General features: G+C 43.5%; 1 protein-coding gene across 1 annotated transcript in view; it reads left to right on the forward strand.

Moving 5' to 3' along the window:
- Positions 1-18,048, forward strand: part of LOC111973426 (protein FAM184A-like) — a 158,782-nt gene that overhangs the window by 132,693 nt on the left and 8,041 nt on the right. The window contains 4 exon segments of the mRNA XM_024000792.2: positions 2,359-2,512; positions 3,684-3,811; positions 11,528-11,712; positions 17,267-17,413. Coding sequence (XP_023856560.2) covers positions 2,359-2,512; positions 3,684-3,811; positions 11,528-11,712; positions 17,267-17,413 — 614 coding nt within the window.

Raw genomic sequence — 18,048 nt, forward strand, 5'->3', positions numbered from 1 at the left:
ATCAATGCCAAAGGTGTTTCTTACATGTATTGACTCAGGGAGCTGAATACTTATGCCACGACTATATTTGAGTTATTACATTTTTGTTAATCTTAAAAAGTGTTCCAATTCTTCTTCCACTTTGGCGTCAGAGTATTTTGTGTAGATTGTTGACAAAAAATGTACAATTAAATAAATGTTAATCCCACTTTGTAACACAATAAAATGTGAAGAAATCCAAGTGGTCCAAATACTTTTGCAAGGCACTGTACACACACACACACACACACACACACACACACACACACACACACACACACACACACACACACACACACACGCTTCACACTGCTGTGGCTCAACCACTAACTGTTGTATGGCATTCAACAACCAGAATCATTGCAACATCATGTCACCACTGATTTATTCCTGTTTACTCTTTAATACCTGTCTCTTATACACATCTAGATGTGTATAAGAGACAGGGTTTGGGTGGTATCCAGATTTTCATATCATCATACCGTTTCGGTACCATTCCGGGGTATACCGTATTACTAGAAGTACACACAAGGGCACTATTTCCACGTTTCAAAAAGCAAACAGGGATCTTCATCCAGGAGAGGATTGAATGTCTCTGCAGTAACCAAGAATCTTGATCTTGACATCTAGCCACTTAGCTAGCAAGTTAGCAAACCAGATGCATAACTGGAGCCCTGAGCTGGATTGAATTTATTTGACACATCTTACGTTTCTTGCAGTTATACTTAATTTATAGTTATAAACTGTGGCGTAGCATGCAACCCTGCAGCTCCCGCGAGGCGGGGGCGCCCCCCCCCAACCCTGAAAAAACAACAACAATTATTGTTATTATACCGTTTTTCTTATTTTTTTTATACGGTATTGAAAATCATACTGTCGGTATATGGTACAAATGGCATATAGCCCAAGCCTACTCTTTAAGGCTTATTTGATTTGGTCTTATACAAGTCATATGTTGATTGAAATGCACTGTTCTCTTTCTATTTCCATCTTAATCTCTAATCTTGTTTGATCCCTATCAATCTGGTGTCGTGTCTATTGGATGTTCCTGTCATGGAAATTCTTACACAGGGACACTCGAAGTCAATCCTAAATGAATCATGGTTTATTGTCAGCGCGCTGGAGAGGTTCCAACAACCTCAGAATGTCTGTCAGAATGTCTGCTGGGGCAGTCCCGGCAGTTGTTTTATATACAGCTAAACATAGACAAGTTATATTTGCATGATTTAGCATAATTCATTCATCATTACCGTTTTGTTTCATTCATGTGACCGACCAATACTGGTTCATAACATGTGACAGACCAACACCTCACGAGGCTCCTCTCTAAGCTGAGACCTTGAAACMGAGAAATCTTTCGTTCTCAAAAGAAGGTCTGGGCGTACTGCCAAATTGCAGATACTGATAAGTGAGGATTCGTTCAATCAGTCACTTGCATGAACACAGAAATTCGTTTTTAGAATAGCACATGAATAGAACACAGAAATTAGTTACAAGAAAAGCATATGTATAAAATTTCCATCACATTCCCATTCAGCTATTTCCTTGCCAGTTGGACAAGTCTGTGTTTGTAGTTAGATTTAGCCGCTATCACTCTCTCTCTCTGTCTCTGTCGCTCTCTTTTTCTCTGTCTCTCTCTGTCTCAGTCTCTGTCGCTCTTTCTCTTGCTCTCACTACTCTCTCCTTTCTCTCTTTCACTCTCTGTCTCTTTCTCTACTCTCAAGAGATTTTAGTGTTATATGAGAGGTGTTTTCGTGAGATTTTGACTGTATCCTCGCCATGTTAACGGCTTTATCTTCTCAATTGAGTTTGGAGTGGTGTAATGTGTGACATTTGCCTCTGCTGACTGTTGCTGGAAAACATAGGGCAGCCTTCCAATAGCCGCATCAAGCTACTGATGATATGCTTAAGTGCTCATTGATTGTAAAATAATTCCAACGTGATCAGCAGTATTGTCTAAAATATGTATTTTGGCTCCATGCAAAGGTTTCCCCTTTAGCCCTCCCTGGTGCCATGCCACTGCCCGAGTACCTCCCAGCCCTTATGTTACTGAACTACACTTAGTCCCACAGCAACATGCCGGTTGAGTTAAACTGATGCTGTTGCCAGATTCTCCCAAACTGATCAGTGCCTCTTTGTCTTGACCATCTGAACTCTTCGTATACGTTTCAGACCATTCCTTCTAGGGATGAACATAATGGTTATTTTTTCTGGTTAACCAGCATCATCAACCAGGTGAAAACCGGTTATACGTGCCAAAAGGTTCTAGAAAATAATTGCTATGTCATTTGTTTGTCCTAAACCTGTGTGTCACTCATGATCTTTMACCTCTGTGTGTAGGAGCTGGAGCAGCGTCTGCGGCAGCAGCACCACATGGAGCTCCAGTCTGTGAGAGAGGCCCACAGACACAGCATCGAGACTCTCAAACAGCAGTCGGAGCAGGAGCTGCAGACACTACGCTTCGAGCTGGAGGACGAGGGCAAAGCCATGCTGGGTAAGAGCCGTGCTGAGTAAGAGCCAGGCTGGGTTAGGGCCTGATGGGGAATGGTCACAGGGTCTCACACTGGGTTAAGGGCCCTGGCAGGGAGGGAGACACACCGGGTTAGTGCCCTAATAACGAGGGCCATGCTGGTAAGACGAGGCTAGAGCCCTGAGTAAGGACCTTCAGAGGGAAGGATCATACTGTATGTAGTAATAGGGACCATGCTGGGTAAGACGAGGCTAGAGCCCTGAGTAAGGACCTTCAAAGGAAGGATCTACTGTATGTAGCAATAGGGGACCATGCTGGGTAAGACGAGGCTAGAGCCCTGAGTAAGGACCTTCAAAGGGAAGGATCATACTGTATGTAGCAATAGGGGACCATGCTGGGTGACGAGGCTAGAGCCTGAGTAAGGACCTTCAGAGGGAAGGATCATACTGTATGTAGAATAGGGACCATGCTGGGTAAGACGAGGCTAGAGCCCTGAGTAAGGACCTTCAAGGGAAGGATCATACTGTATGTAGTAATAGGGGACCATGCTGGGTAAGCGAGGCTAGAGCCCTGAGTAAGGACCTTCAGAGGGAAGGATCATACTGTATGTAGTAATAGGGGACCATGCTGGGTAAGACGAGGCTAGAGCCTGAGTAAGGCCTTCAAGGGAAGGATCATACTGTATGTAGTAATAGGGGACCATGCTGGGTAAGACGAGGCTAGAGCCCTGAGAAAGGACCTTCAAAGGGAAGGATCATACTGTATGTAGTAATAGGGGACCATGCTGGGTAAGACGAGGCTAGAGCCCTGAGTAAGGCTTCAAGGGAAGGATCATACTGTATGTAGTAATAGGGGACCATGCTGGGTAAGACGAGGCTAGAGCCTGAGTAAGGACCTTCAAAGGGAAGGATCATACTGGTTGTGGCAATAGGGGACCATGCTGGTTAAATGCTACACTTGCAGCCCTCAGAAAAACCATTGGAAACTAAAACACACAGTGCAGCTGAACAACACACTCCTCCCTGTAGGAATCAAGGTCAACGCTGGAACATTCCATCACGTAGCTTGTTAGAGGTAGGGGATGTACTGTATGATGAATGGGTTTTTAATTAGCCAGGGTGGCCTGTTCTATTGTGTGGTGTATAGAGGGGAACTCCCTAAGGACCCGGTCTGTCTCTCTCTATCTGGTTCCTAGCCTCTCTGCGCTCGGAGCTCAACCACCTCCACGCCTCGGCCATAGAACAGCTACGGCAGACCCACCAGCAGGAGACAGCTGCAGCCAAACTAGAGCTGGAGAATGCACTGGAGAACAGCCGGATGCAGGTCAGACTCACCGGCACATCCTGGCATTCCACATATCAACAACAATACGGATGGGCCAGCATTAGTTTGTATAACAGCATAATTGTATATTGGCCATGAACAGCYTTGTATTTTCCCTAACAGCAGGGGAAATATAGTGGCTTAACAATGAGGCCAGACATTAGCTCAACGCATGATGATAGATCATTCTATTCAAAGCGTATATGAAAGAGTATATGCACATACACACTTTAGAATCTAAATAATCCTTCTGTGCCTTTAATTGTGCAGACTGAAAAGCTTTAGCACTAATGGACATAGAATACATAGATCTCCCTTGGCAACAGCCCTCTTTTCTCCTCACTCTGGCTTCTGTTGCTTGTGTATATTCACCCGACTAAATAGCTGTGTGGCTTGTTGGATATGGCTTGAGCAAGTGTCATCAGTGTGTTGGGAACTGGGGTGCTGGCCTCTAGAGAAAGAACAAGCGACAGCTTTCCTTCCCTCCCACGCGCACGCAAAGCACACACCCAAACACACTCCACAGCAAGAGGCTATGCACAAGTATTGTGCTGAACACATCATCCGTTTGCTCCCTATTCCTCCACTTTCTGCAGCAAAACCGGATGCTTTATATCACTAACACAGGCCATGTTCTCAGAAACAAAGAGCTAAATTATTGCGTACTGTACGTCAACAATAGCTATGCCGCAGCTGACAGAATTAGCAGGTAAAAGACAGTATTACACACAGGAGAGGCTGGACTCAGCTGATGCGTCAGTTAGAGAGCAGTAGATGTACTTGACATAATACCTGCACTCCCAGCCGCCCCATCTTCTGACAACGGTGCCCTTCATCGGCATAAATCACTGAAATGAAGTTTAACGCCCTGGGTCCTCTGTCATGGCCATGGRGAGATGTTCAGGCCCAGGCACACAGCTGTTTCTGAGGGGACCTACTTCTACGCTAGTCAGTCTTCAGCAAGGTTACAAGGCAAATACAGCTTGCCAAATAAAATGAGGTCAACGAGCCAGGGTACCTACTGCAGTGGAAACGGCTTCGCTTTCCACCGTGACACAGTAATCATCTAAACCTATTACCTATTACCGCAGACAGGCCCTTTACACAACAGAAGCAGGCTAATATGGCAGGGGTTTTGTTTTGTTTTAGTGTTTCCTATGGAGGTGAACATAGCACTGGCAGCAAAGCAATTTTTTTTTTACTGTAAGCTATTTCAATGTGAGATCCACCTCATGTTACGATGCGAGGATACCTGGAAAACAAAACAGGAAATATATTGAGGTCTTTGAGGCGTGTTTCTCGCTTGTATTAGACAGCAATGCATATCTCAAATTCATATGAAATGCCCTGCCTGGTCTTTGCCCCTGAGAGGTGTGTGTGTGAAGTGAACCATGGCCTGTTCTTCTCATCCCTTATAGGGCTGCCATATCCAAGCACCACAGTACTAGTATGTCTGACATCTCTCATGGCATAAACAGGCTTCTTGGTGGTGTCTCAATCAACCAACAACCTTCTCTAAGCCCCCTCTCCTTCAAACTGTCTGTGTTCAGCTCAGCAGTCAGACGTATCAGACACAGCCCTGTCTCTCTGTCTATGTCCCATAGGGCTGTATGATTTCCCAGCCGCTGAGACATCCCTCCCACGTGAGCCATCCATCATTTCAATGCATTATGCCCATACTGCCCGTACATTGAGTCATCCTTCATTATACAGATCTGCTAATCACAGCCGCCAGTTATGTTTCCCAGACTGTACGGCTGCTGTTGTCTCTTATAGAGGTGTTGTGGTTTTACCCAGTAAATGGCAAAGCTCTGATCTTTAGAATGAACATGTGCCTTCAGTGCCTTAATCAAAGAGCCTTAGCAACGCCGAGCATGGTGTTTCCCTTTGAACAGTCCCTCCAGCCCAGCAGCCCCGGCAGATAGAGAGAGGGCCGTCTGAAGAGAGGTACAAAGTGTTGCTCGTCCTCTTTCTGGGAGACGTAGAGATGTATCTAACAAATAACTCCCTGTGCTGAGCTGTTGATGGTTCGGCGGGCGGCGGGGCCCGCGCTGAGCGCTGTGTTGCCTTATCGATAATTGTGGCCCCTGAGAGATGCACGGTSCCGGCTTGTTTAATGAGCTGTGAGATTAGCAGGCCTGGTCTGCGGTGTGGAGAATTGCGTTTGCTGGGGATAGTGATCAGTTTTCCCCACAGACGAATGCTCGGCTTCTGACAGACAAACGGCTCTGAAGAATGTTTAGAGTGTGTGTGTGCGCCCGTGTGCGTACGTGTGCGCGCCCGTGTGCATTTTGGCCATCGAGAGGTCTGTGTCATATTTCCTCTCACGTTTTTCTGTATCTGAAAGTTAATATCCCCACGCTGTAGTCCCCGGAGGCTGATTCCTCAAAACAATGTCTGTCTATGAGACCTAGTCTTAATGAAATCCTACACAGCCCTGTAAATGCTCAATTCATCTCCAACAACTGAAGCATCGCTAATGGCTCCTCATCACCAGCGGACCTATTTTTCACAGCGGAGACACGCCGCGGCCTGTTTGCAAACTGTGATAGATGCCTCTATTTTCCCAGATTATTGGGCAGATCGGGATGTTTAGAGGAGGTGCGCGCTCCTGCTGGGGTGGGGGATTGAGGATGGTCTCTCCCCTCAGTGGTCGTGACTCATAGTTACTATGACAGAGCCTAATCTGTAAAGAAGTTTCCTTATCAATGACGTTTCAGTATCACCTGTATGGCGGATCAATGGCCCTGGAGTTATTCCTGCTTTGTTGCAGTATTGGGTATGATTTGAATTCAAACCACAGGTATACTTGATCTCATATCATTTATGGAGGCTGAAGAAAGATTTCATCTGCCATTGTGACTCACCTCTCTCTGGTGCGTGGCAATTCTTGGACTACTGGCAGCAGCTCGATACCTCCCATCCTTGTGATGTGATGTGATGTAGCCCCGGAGAGGTTGAGTTTTGGGGGTGAGGGTCTCAGTACCTCCAATCACTCCGGCTTCACAGACAGGATCTGACTGCTTCCCTCTAGTGACTCAGCTCTCTCCACTTCCTCTCTTTCTCTCTCTCTCTGTATGTGGCTTCCAGCCGCTAATGATGAGGCTGTGCTCTGGCTGGCCTTTTGATCAGTCTGCTCTGGAACTGTAGAGAGAGAGAGAGAGAGAGACTGGGGAGCTGGGGCTCAAAGAGGCCTCACGAGGCCAGTAGACTTGTCTTCTAATCAGCTCCTCGCTGAGACCTTCCTATTCCCAGACCTCTACCACTGTACTGTACCCTCTACCCATCTCCAGTCACACTGCTGTCAAACTAAGTGCCAGCCAGCCACAGAAATTAAATCATTTTCTAAAGAGCTTTTTGTCAAAGATCAGAGATCAAATATGGTGATTATTGGAGTTGGGAGCTCCGTCTACCAACTTCCCACCATCCCCTCAGAGGAGTCTTTGAAACCTGAAGTGCTATTTTGTTCCTGTGACATTTTGTCCAAAGCCTTTAAAGCTTCCTTTGCCCTAGAAAAGTGTCTTTTGAGAAGTACTGCTCAAATGGCTCCACCATACAAAAGTTCCAACAGTGTCCATCTTTAGATGGACAATGAATATTGCTATTTTATAGTGCCACCGTAACGGAGAGTGTTAGTTGTCAGTGTGGTATTCAGACTGTCCCTCTGAACCTCTGCAGGTCAGCCTAGGGTCCTCACTGTGAGGCTCAGTGCTGCTAATAGAGCTGCCACCACTCTCTCACTTTACAGCCCAGGCACACATCAATCAAATCAACTTGCGCGCACACATTTTCACACAAATGGACACACAGACACGCACTCGCCTAACCAGCCACTGCATACACAAAGATAGGGTCACATGTCAATTGGAACATAGCCAAAAACTCCCTTTCCCACACTGATGTTCAGCGATGTCTGCCTCTACCTGTGTAATCCACAACCAACCCATGCAGAGACATGGCAATCATGTTGGCTCCCAAGCAAAACAGGTATCCACTGGGGAGATTGGGAGTCAGCAGAAATGTCACAGTGAATCTCTGTTAGGCAGAGGATGGGTTAACAAGCTTCTATGGAGGAGAGTGAGCTAGTCCACTGAAACCAGCCCCCTGCAGTGGCCCACGCATTAATAACTACAATACTGTTATCACAATAATCAGCTGGCATGAAATTATATTTACAGGAATTCAAAATGAATACAGATTGTAATCTGATTACACAAGAGCCATCAACTTCAATACCAGAGTTTGCCTTGACGGTATGCTGTGGGAACTCTTAGCTTAGTCTCTGTTATAGAGGGAAGGACTTTTTAAAAGATGTGCCATTGCTGAAGGGGGAAATGATCTTTGAGCCAAGCAAAGCATGATTCATCTACAACTGGGATGTAGTTATAGTTCTCTGAACAGTATAATCAGGTAATTACATGTATTTCTGCCTGGGCTAAAGGGGATGTTTGCATTTGATCTATCAAACTGTAGAGTTAACTGTTACAGTAACTTTGAGAAAGAGAGTGATAATAGTCCGTCTAGATTTAAATGGCAGCGTTGTCCCTATTACATACTGAACAATTGACTAAATACATGTATTCTAGTGAATGCTTTACCAGTAGGTTTTCAGTACAATGGACCCTGACTGGACCAGACAGCAACAGCCAGGTTTGAGCGAATAGTCAGGAGATTACCTTTTTTCCTGGGATGCGACCTTTTCCAGGCGATACAACAGTCATCTAGCACGTTGTTGTAGCTCAGACTAGTATAAACAAATACAAGCAGTACAGTCACTTTTATTTATTAATATAAGATATATTTAGAGATTTGTGCAGAAAGTTCAGACATATCAGCAGCATCAGTACTAACAACCTCACAACACACGTGTCCAGTGAAGTATACGTTTAGTGCTGAGAGAGAGGTTGAGTGGTGGCCATTAGTAATGAGCGGGTCAGCTGTTCGTTCACCCGCATCCGCCCGCAATTGCTATTCAGTGGTGTAAAGTACTTAATTAGTACTTTGAAGTATTTTTACTTAAGTCGTTTTTTACTTTACTATTTATATTTTTGACTACTTTTACTTTTACTTCACTACATTCTTAAAGAAAACAATGTACTTTTAACTCCATACATTTTCCCTGACACCCAAAAGTACTCGTTACATTTTGAATGACTAGCGGGACAGGAAAATGGTATAATTCACACACTTATCAAGAGAACCATCCCTGGTCATCCTTACTGCCTCTGATCTGGCGGACTCACTAAACACAAATGCTTAATTTGTAAATTATGTCTGTGTTGGAGTGGTCCCCTAGCTCTCTGTAAAAATATATATATATTTTTTTTAATGGTGCCGTCTGGTTTGCTTAATATAGGGAATTTGAAATTATTTTTACTTTTACTTTCAATACTTAAGTATATTTGAACAATTACATTTACTTTTGATACTTAAGTATATTTTTAAAACCAAATACTTTTAGACTTTTACTCAAGTAGTATTTTACAGGGTGACTTTCACTTTTACTTGAGTAATTTTCTATTAAGGTATCTTTATTTTTACTCAAGTATGACAACTGGGTACTCTTTCCACCACTGTTGCTATTAACCCATCAGCAACCCCTGACTATGTGATAGATTTTCACTTTGAGGCCCGCATCCAACCTAACCCGCAAATATATAAAATGAGCTGTACAGTCAGAGATGGCAGAACTATTTTTTACAGGCCTTTTTAGATATAGGCCTGTTTCTGCTTATAGCCTATTTGTTAGTCAACTTGTCTATACTTATATAAATGCAGCTTCTCTTCTCATTACTTGTTGCCCTAGAAGACTAAATAAACCCTTGCCATCTTTCATCTCTGTTTCTCTCGCGCAGCAAAGCTTGTTAGGGACCTGGAAGAAAATTTTAAAAAATTAATTAATTCAACGGGTGTCACGACTTCTACCGAAGTCGGTTCCTCTCCTTGTTTGGGCGGTGTTCGGCGGTCGACGTCACCGGTCTTCTAGCCATCGCCGATACATTTTTCATTTTCCATTTGTTTTGTCTTGTTTTCCCACACACCTGGTTTTCATTCCCTCATTACGTGTTGTGTATTTAACCCTCTGTTCCCCCCATGTCTTTGTGTGGTATTGTTTGTTTGTAAGTGCACATGTTGACTGGTGCGTGTCGGGTTTTGTACCCAAGTTATTTTCTTGATGCCGTTGGTTTTGGAATTAAACTGCGCCGGCTATTACCTAGTTCTGCTCTCCTGCGTCTGACTTCCCTGCCACCAGTTACGCACCCCTTACAACGGGAAAGATTTTACTTGCAGAATTGTATCAGTTTTACCGTTTTTAAGGAAATGAAAAGCTGTTAAAAATGACACAACGTGTTTTTGAGGAGATTTCAGTTCAGCTTGGATGCATATTTTATGTTGTTTGAAATAAGGATTTTATGCTGATAAAAATAGCACCATTACAGATTTTATGCTGATAAAAATAGCACCATTACAGACGGTTAACCGCGGTTAACCGCGGTTAAATGCGCTAACCGCGCATTCATTTTCTCAAGATGCTGAAAGAAAGAAATCATATGTCACGTCCTGACCATAGAGAGCCCTTATTTTCTATGGTAGAGTAGGTCAGGGCGTGACTGAGGGTTAGTCTAGTTTATTATTTCTATGTGGGGTTCTAGTTTTGTTTTTCTATGTTGGTGATTTTGTATGATTCCCAATTAGAGYCAGCTGGTAATCGTTGTCTCTAATTGGGGATCATATTTAAGTAGCATTTTCCACCTGTGTTTTATGGGATATTGTTTTGAGTTAGTGCACGTTGCACCTCTGTAGTCACGATTTGTTGTTAGTTTATTGTTTATTTATTTTTGTCTTTGCTAAGTTTCACTTTATCATTAAATTATGTGGAACTCAACATCCGCTGCGCCTTGGTCCGATATTTATTCCAGCGAACGTGACATCATATTTCTCCACTCCTGTTCTCGAGTCAAAATGTACATTTGGTGTGTAGTAAAATTATAAGAAATGCTTAATTCTGCATGAGGTATTATTAGATTAGGCTATGTGAGAGGTTATAGACCTACAATCAGTGTCCAGATTTCAGGCTACTTCTCCATTTAACCCATCTGAACAGTACAGTTTCCTTGACGTATCATTTTGACAATCTCGCAATATAATTTTTGCGCTTGCTGCCAGTATATTTGCACTAAAACTCCAGTATTTTTCCTTCATAGCTTGTTCTCCATCTTATTTTTAAATAGGGAGCCAATTTGTTTTCAGGACTTTAATTTCCATGACTGATAAAACRTGTTTTCTCATGGCTCTCTCATGTCCCTCTGCAGCAGACATATGATGAGCAATATGTTTGGAACATCGAATTGCAATAAAATCACAGTATCAAATCGCAATACATATAGAATTGTGAGAATCGCAATACAGATCGTATCGGCATCTAAGTATCGTGGAAATATTGTATCGTAAGGTGCCTGGCAATTCCCAGGCCTAATCACTAGTGACCATGGTATGTTAGTGTGCCCACTTAAGCTGTAGCATCATGGCACTGTAAAGATGGTATCCAACATCACAGTACCCCTTGGGAATACAAGGAGGCAGCACAACAGCACAGCAAGAATGCACAAATGAGATCAAATGCTAACTCAAACGTGTGTTTTTTTTGCTTGGTTTTTGTGTGTTTCTGTGTATCTTTGTGTGTGTGCCTGTGTATGTCTGCCTATTACCCCAAAGGAGAGGGAGTTGCTGGGCCGTATCTCAGACCTGCAGGAGGAGGTGGTAAGGAGGAAGAACCACATTGCTGAGCTGGACCACGAAATCCACACACTGAATGAAAACATCAACACGCTCACCAAGGAGCTGGAGCTTAAGGGCAAGGAGGTGCTGAAGATCCGCAGTGAGGCCAACCAGCAGATCAGGTGGGTGGAAGGAGAGGGCAGGAGGGGAGGGCCGTGACCCCACCACAGAGCATTATGGGGTGACACAAAGGAGGGTTGACACAATAACTCGCCATCTACAGTAATGTTGTTCCGGCGCGTTGCCAAACTTAATTACAGTGTCTTCAGTGTTACAGCTTGAATTCAAAATGTATTACATATATTTATTGTATCAGCCTTCTACAAACAATACCCCATAATGACAAAGTGAAAACCATGTTTTTAGAAATGTTTGCAAATTTATTGAAAATGAAATACAGAAATATCTCATTTACATAAGTATTCACACCCCTGAGTCAATACATGTTAGAATCACCTTTGGCAGCAAATACAGCTGTGAGTCTTTCTGGGTAAGTCTCTTAAGAGATTTCCACACCTTGATTGTATAACATTATAATTTTTTTWATTCTTCAAGTTCTGTCAAGTTGGTTGTTGATCATTGACAGCCATTTTAAASTATTGCCATAGATTTTCAAGCTGATTTAAGTCAAAAATGTAGCTACAGTAGGCCACTCAGGAACATTAGGTTATTAGGTTACATTTAGATTATTGTCCTGGTGGAAAGCAAACTGAATCAGGTTTTCCTCTCGGATGTAGCCCGTGCTTAGCTCCATTTTGTTGCTTTTTATCCTAAAAAACTCCCTTGCCGTTGACAACCGTACCATAACATGATGCAGCCACCACCATGCTTGAAAATATGAAGAGTGGTACTCAGTGATGTGTTGTTTTGGATTTGCCCCAAACATAATCCTTTGTATTCAGGATATACAGTTAATTTCTTTGCCACATTTTTAGCAGTTTTACTTTAGTGCCTTGTTGCAAAACAAGTTGTTTTGGAATATTTTTATTCTGTACGGGCTTCCTTCTTTTCACTCTGTAATTTGTTTAGTATTGTGCAGTAATTACAATGTTGTTGATCCATCCTCAGTTTTCTGCTATCACAGCCATTAAACTCTGTAACTGTTTTAAAGTCACCATTGGCCTCATGGTGCATTCCCCGAGCAGTTTCCTTCCTTTCTGGCAACTGAGTTAGGAAGGATGCCCGTATCTTTATAGTGACTGGGTGTATTGATATACCATACAGTGTTATTAATCCAAATTAATAACTTTACCATGCTCCAGGGGATATTCAATGTCTGCCATTGTTTTACCCATCTACCAATAGGTACCCTTCTCTGCGAGGTATTGGACAACCTCTCTGGTCTTTATGGTTGAATCTGTGTTTGAAATTCCATGCTCGACTGAGGGACCTTACTGATAATTACATGTGTGGTGTACAGAGATGAGGTAGTCATTCAAAAATCATGTTAAACACTATTAATGCACAGAGTGAGTCCATGCAACTTATGTGACTTGTTAAGCACATTTTTACTCCTGAACTTATTTAGGCTTGCCATGACAAAAGGGTTGAATACTTATTGACTGAAGACATTTCAGCTTTTCATTTTAAATTAATTTTAAAAAAATGTCTAAAAACATAATTCCACTTGACATTATGGGGTATTGTGTGTAGGCCAGTGACACAAAATCTCAATTTAATCAATTTCAAAATCAGGCTGGAACACAACAAAATGTGTAAATAGTCAAGAGGTGTGGATACTTTCTGAGGGCACTGTAGGTGAATCTCCGTATCCCTGCAGGTACCTCGTTTTAATATGGTCACCATTAAGGTTCTTTTGGATTGTTTAGTTCATTTAGATGACTGGTGACTCACAACACGAGAAGTTCAGTTGTGTGACTTCCTCATGTTTAGATGTGACTGTCAGTGGCCATTGGCAGTGCTGGCATCGTATTCAAGTTAGATTAAAGTGGAAGGATACTGGCAGAAAGAGAGGAAGCCAATTTGCCTCTCCCTGCTAGATGTCCTGGTTTATATTTTGTGCTTTATTATTCCCTTTGATGACATGGTCCCTTTTGACATTTTGTTATATGGCCAAATAAATTGATAAGGAAATATGAAACGGTTATTTGGGGCAAGGCCTAAATATAATCTATCATCATGCTTTTCCCACAGGCTGATAATTAATAATTCACTCTTATATGAATTCATAATGTGTGGCTAAGGCCCGGATGGAATGAACGGCAGGAACTCTCATTAGAATTAAAGGCCTGTTTGGTGATGAATAAAATAATGGAGGCTGACGCTTTTCTAGAGCTAGAGATAACTAAGCACATTTCATTTTATTTTTATTTAAAATTTATTTAATTAGGCAAGTCAGAACAAATTCTTATTTACAATGACGGCCTACCAAAAGGCAAAAGGCCTCTTGCGGGGACGGGGGATGGGATTAAAAAATATATATAAATATAGGACAAAACACATCACGACAAGAGAGACCACACTACATAAAGACCGACCTAAGTCAACAACATAGCTAGGGAGCAACACATGACAACACAGCATGGTAGCAACACAACATGGTAGCAACACCAGCGTAAAACATGGTACAAACATGATAGGGCACAGACAACAGCACAAAGGGCCAGAAGGTAGAGATAACAATACATCAGGCAAAACAGCCACAACTGTCAGTAAGAGTGTCCATGATTGAGTCTTTGAATGAAGAGATTGAGATAAAACTGTCCAGTTTGAGTGTTTGTTGCAGCTCATTCCAGTCGCTAGCTTCAGCGAACTGAAAAGGCGAGCGACCCAGGGATGTGTGTGGTCTTTAACAGAATGTGAGTTGCAGAAGGGGTGTTGTATGTGGAGGATGAGGGCTGCAGTAGATATCTCAGATAGGGGGGAGTGAGGCCTAAGAGGGTTTTAGAAGTAAGCATCAACCAGTGAGTCTTGCGACGGGTATACAGAGATGACCAGTTTACTGAGTATAGAGTGCAGTGATGTGTCCTATAAGGAGCATTGGTGGCAAATATGATGGCCGAATTGTAAAGAACATCTAGCCGCTCGAGAGCACCCTTACCTGCCGATCTATAAAGTATGTCTCCGTAATCTAGCATGGGTAGGATGGTCATCTGAATCAAGGTTAGTGTGGCAACTGTGGTGAAAGAGGAGCTATTACAAAAGAGGAAACCAAGTCTAGATTTAAATTTAGCCTGCAACTTTGATATGTGCTGAGAGAAGGACAGTGCACCGTCTAGCCATACTCCCAAGTACTTGTATGAGGTGACTACCTCAAGCTCTAAAGCCTCAGAGGTAGTAATCACACCCGTGGGGAGAGGGGCATTCTTCTTACCAAACCACATGACCTTTCTTTGTAGGTGTTCAGAACAAGGTTAAGGGTAGAGAAAGCTTGTTGGACAATAAGAAAGCTTTGTTGTAGAGTGTTTAACACAAAATCCGGGGAGGGGCCAGCTGAGTATAAGACTGTATAATTTGCATATAAATGGTTGAGAGAGCTGCCTGAGCTATGTTGTTGGTGTAAATTGAGAAGAGCGTGGGGCCTAGGATCGAGCCTTGGGGTACTCACTTGGTGACAGGCAGTGGCTGAGACAGCAGATGTTCTGACTTTATACACTGCATTCTTTGAGAGAGGTAGTTAGCAAACCAGGCCAAAGGCCCCTCAGAGACAGAGACACCAATACTCCTTAGCCGGTCCACAAGAATGGAATGGTCTACTGTTTCAAAAGCTTTGGCCAAGTCAATAACAATAGCAGCACAACATTGCTTAGAATCAAGGGCAAGGGTGACATCATTGAGGACCTTTAAGGTTGCAGTGACGCATCCATAACCTGAGCGGAAACCAGATTACATACCCGAGAGAATGCTATAGACATCAATAAAGCCAGTCAATTGATTATTTGTGTTTTTGCAACACTTTTGATAAACAAGGCAAAATAGAAATAGGCCTATAGCAGTTAGGATCAGCTTGATCTCCCCCTTTAAATAAAGGACGAACCATGGCTGCCTTCCAAGCCATGGGAACCTCCCCAGAGAAGAGAGACAGGTTAAAAAGGTCAGAGATAGGCTTGGCGATGATAGGGGCAGCATCCTTAAAGAAGAAAGGGTCAAACCATCTGACTAATCACATTAGAAGGGGTGGGAGATGAGGACGGGCAAGGATGCATGGCTGAGTCAAATAGGAATCCTGACTTAATGAAGTGGTGATTAACGAGCTCAGCCTTGTGCTTCTCGTCAGTAACAACCACATCATCAACATTAAGGGACATGGGCAGCTGTGAGGAGGAAGGTTTATTCTCCAGGTCTTTAACCGTTTTCCAGAACTTCTTGGGGTTAGACCCACAGAGAGAGAACTGCTCCTTAAAGTAACTAACTTTGGCCTTCCCCTGAGTCCACTTATTTCTCATTTGCCTGAACGAGAGCCAGTCAGCCTGAGTATGCGTGTGCCGAGCCTTTTCTTGAGGTGGAGTAACTCTGCTAGATCACGGTCGAACCAGGAACTGAACCTGTTTTTAATTATCTTTTTCTTTATGGTGGCGTGTTTGTTAACAATACCACTGAAAATATCAAAAAAGAAGGTTCAAGCATCTTCGACAGAGGGGATTAAGCTGATTCTATACCATTTTATAGAGGCCAGTTCATGAAGGAAGGCTTGCTCATTATAGGTTTTTATCAAGCGTCTATGACAAATCAGGACAGGTCGTTTCACTGAGCAGCCATTACGAACACTGCAGGCTGTAAAACAGTGATCGCTAAGGTCATTACAGAAAACACCAGACTGATGCCTATAAGGATTATTTGTGAGGATAACATCGAGGAGAGTAGCCCTTTCTGGGTGTTTGAGAAAGATTTAGGGAGTCCCATTGGGAAAGGGGGATACCTAGTCAGTTGTACAACTGAATGCATTCAACTGAAATGTGTCTTCCGCATTTAACCCAACCCCTCTGTATCAGAGGGCTAGTGTTCCAGTGCGCATGTGTGTGCATCAGCGCACGCCTGTTTGTGTGTGCATGCATGTGTGACATCAACGACACACATCGCTGGCAGGATTCCAAGCCCCTCGTGGAGCACGTTTCACTTCCAATTATGTAACACGCTGGCGAATCCTCGTTTCCTGAGATAAAAATAACATAATATATAAATACATTGGAAATGATGTGTCCCTCAGGGTGTTACTCAGGGAGAGGCAAAATTATTCCTCTGCACTCCTCGTGGTCTCTCTCTCCGACTGCAGTACCTCAGAGTGAGCAGCACTGACATAAAGCCCACTGAGAGGAGACAGTCACCGCTACCATGCAGGGAATTTCAATGAGCTTGTGAAATGTCCTGGAAAAGTCCTGTCCATCTGTCCCGATTCAAAATAAATCAATAAGTAAATAGAGAGGAGTGTTTTTTTCACTTATGGCGAAACAGTGATACCTCTCCTCCAGAGCCCTCTGCTATGAATTATGTATGTCTTTCTAGGAAAGGACGAGTATGTCAGGAAACGAAAGAAAGTCAAAGATGAATACAATTTGAATAGCGGCAGCAGGATCAAAAGGAATGTGTCTGTGGTAATTGTGCCTCGTTAGGATACTGTAACACCTCTGGACCAGAGACTCAGAGCCTCAGAGCTGGAGAGGCGTATAAAGGCGTGTGATCTGAATGGGCTTTAATGGTCTGGTCTCTTCTCATCAGGGCTCATGAACAGGACCTGTGTAAGAAACACGAGCGGGAGATGGCTGAGATGAACGCCATGCACAACAGAGAGACTCAGAACATGCTGTGTGACTTCAACAAGGCCCAGGAGCTCCTCAAAGACAAGATCTCTGCTCTGCAATTCCTGTACGTACAGTACATCCAGTATGTAGTTGATATAGCACTCACTGTGAGAGCATATGTGATAGTGTGGTTATATAAAGCCCTGGCAGACGATGAAAGGCCACAGTCCCTGGCAGAGCACAGGCTGAAGAGGTGAGTGTCCCACACAGATACAGGAATGGATGGAAGGAGGAAGGAAGGATTGGGAGGGAGGGATGGATGGATTCAAGAGGGGAGAGCGGGTGGCTGCACATGATCTCCGGAGGTGAATATGGCCCATTGGGAAGGTCCTTCCCTTTAATGAGAGATCTGACAGACCTGTTTTGTTTTCCACTGTGCTGCATGGAGGTGACTGTGTCCTCAATCCCAAACCGCATGCGCACGCACGCACGCACGCACGCACGCACGCACGCACATTCACACACAAACACACACTGTCTATCAGCAGCAGTGTCCTACTTGGGATAAACCTCCAGCTAGGTGTGCAGGTCCCCTAGCTTTCAAGACACCACAGTACTGTACACAAACAGTACACACCAGAAAATACGACCATAGACATAGAAATCCCCTGCAATCTACTCTGAATAGATCCAAGGAGATGTACTGTAATGATTATAGGGATAACAGGCAGCTTTCTCTGTAAGAAATATGTTTGGGAT

Source organism: Salvelinus sp. IW2-2015, linkage group LG14 (assembly GCF_002910315.2).
Source record: "Salvelinus sp. IW2-2015 linkage group LG14, ASM291031v2, whole genome shotgun sequence".
NCBI lineage: Eukaryota > Metazoa > Chordata > Actinopteri > Salmoniformes > Salmonidae > Salvelinus > Salvelinus sp. IW2-2015.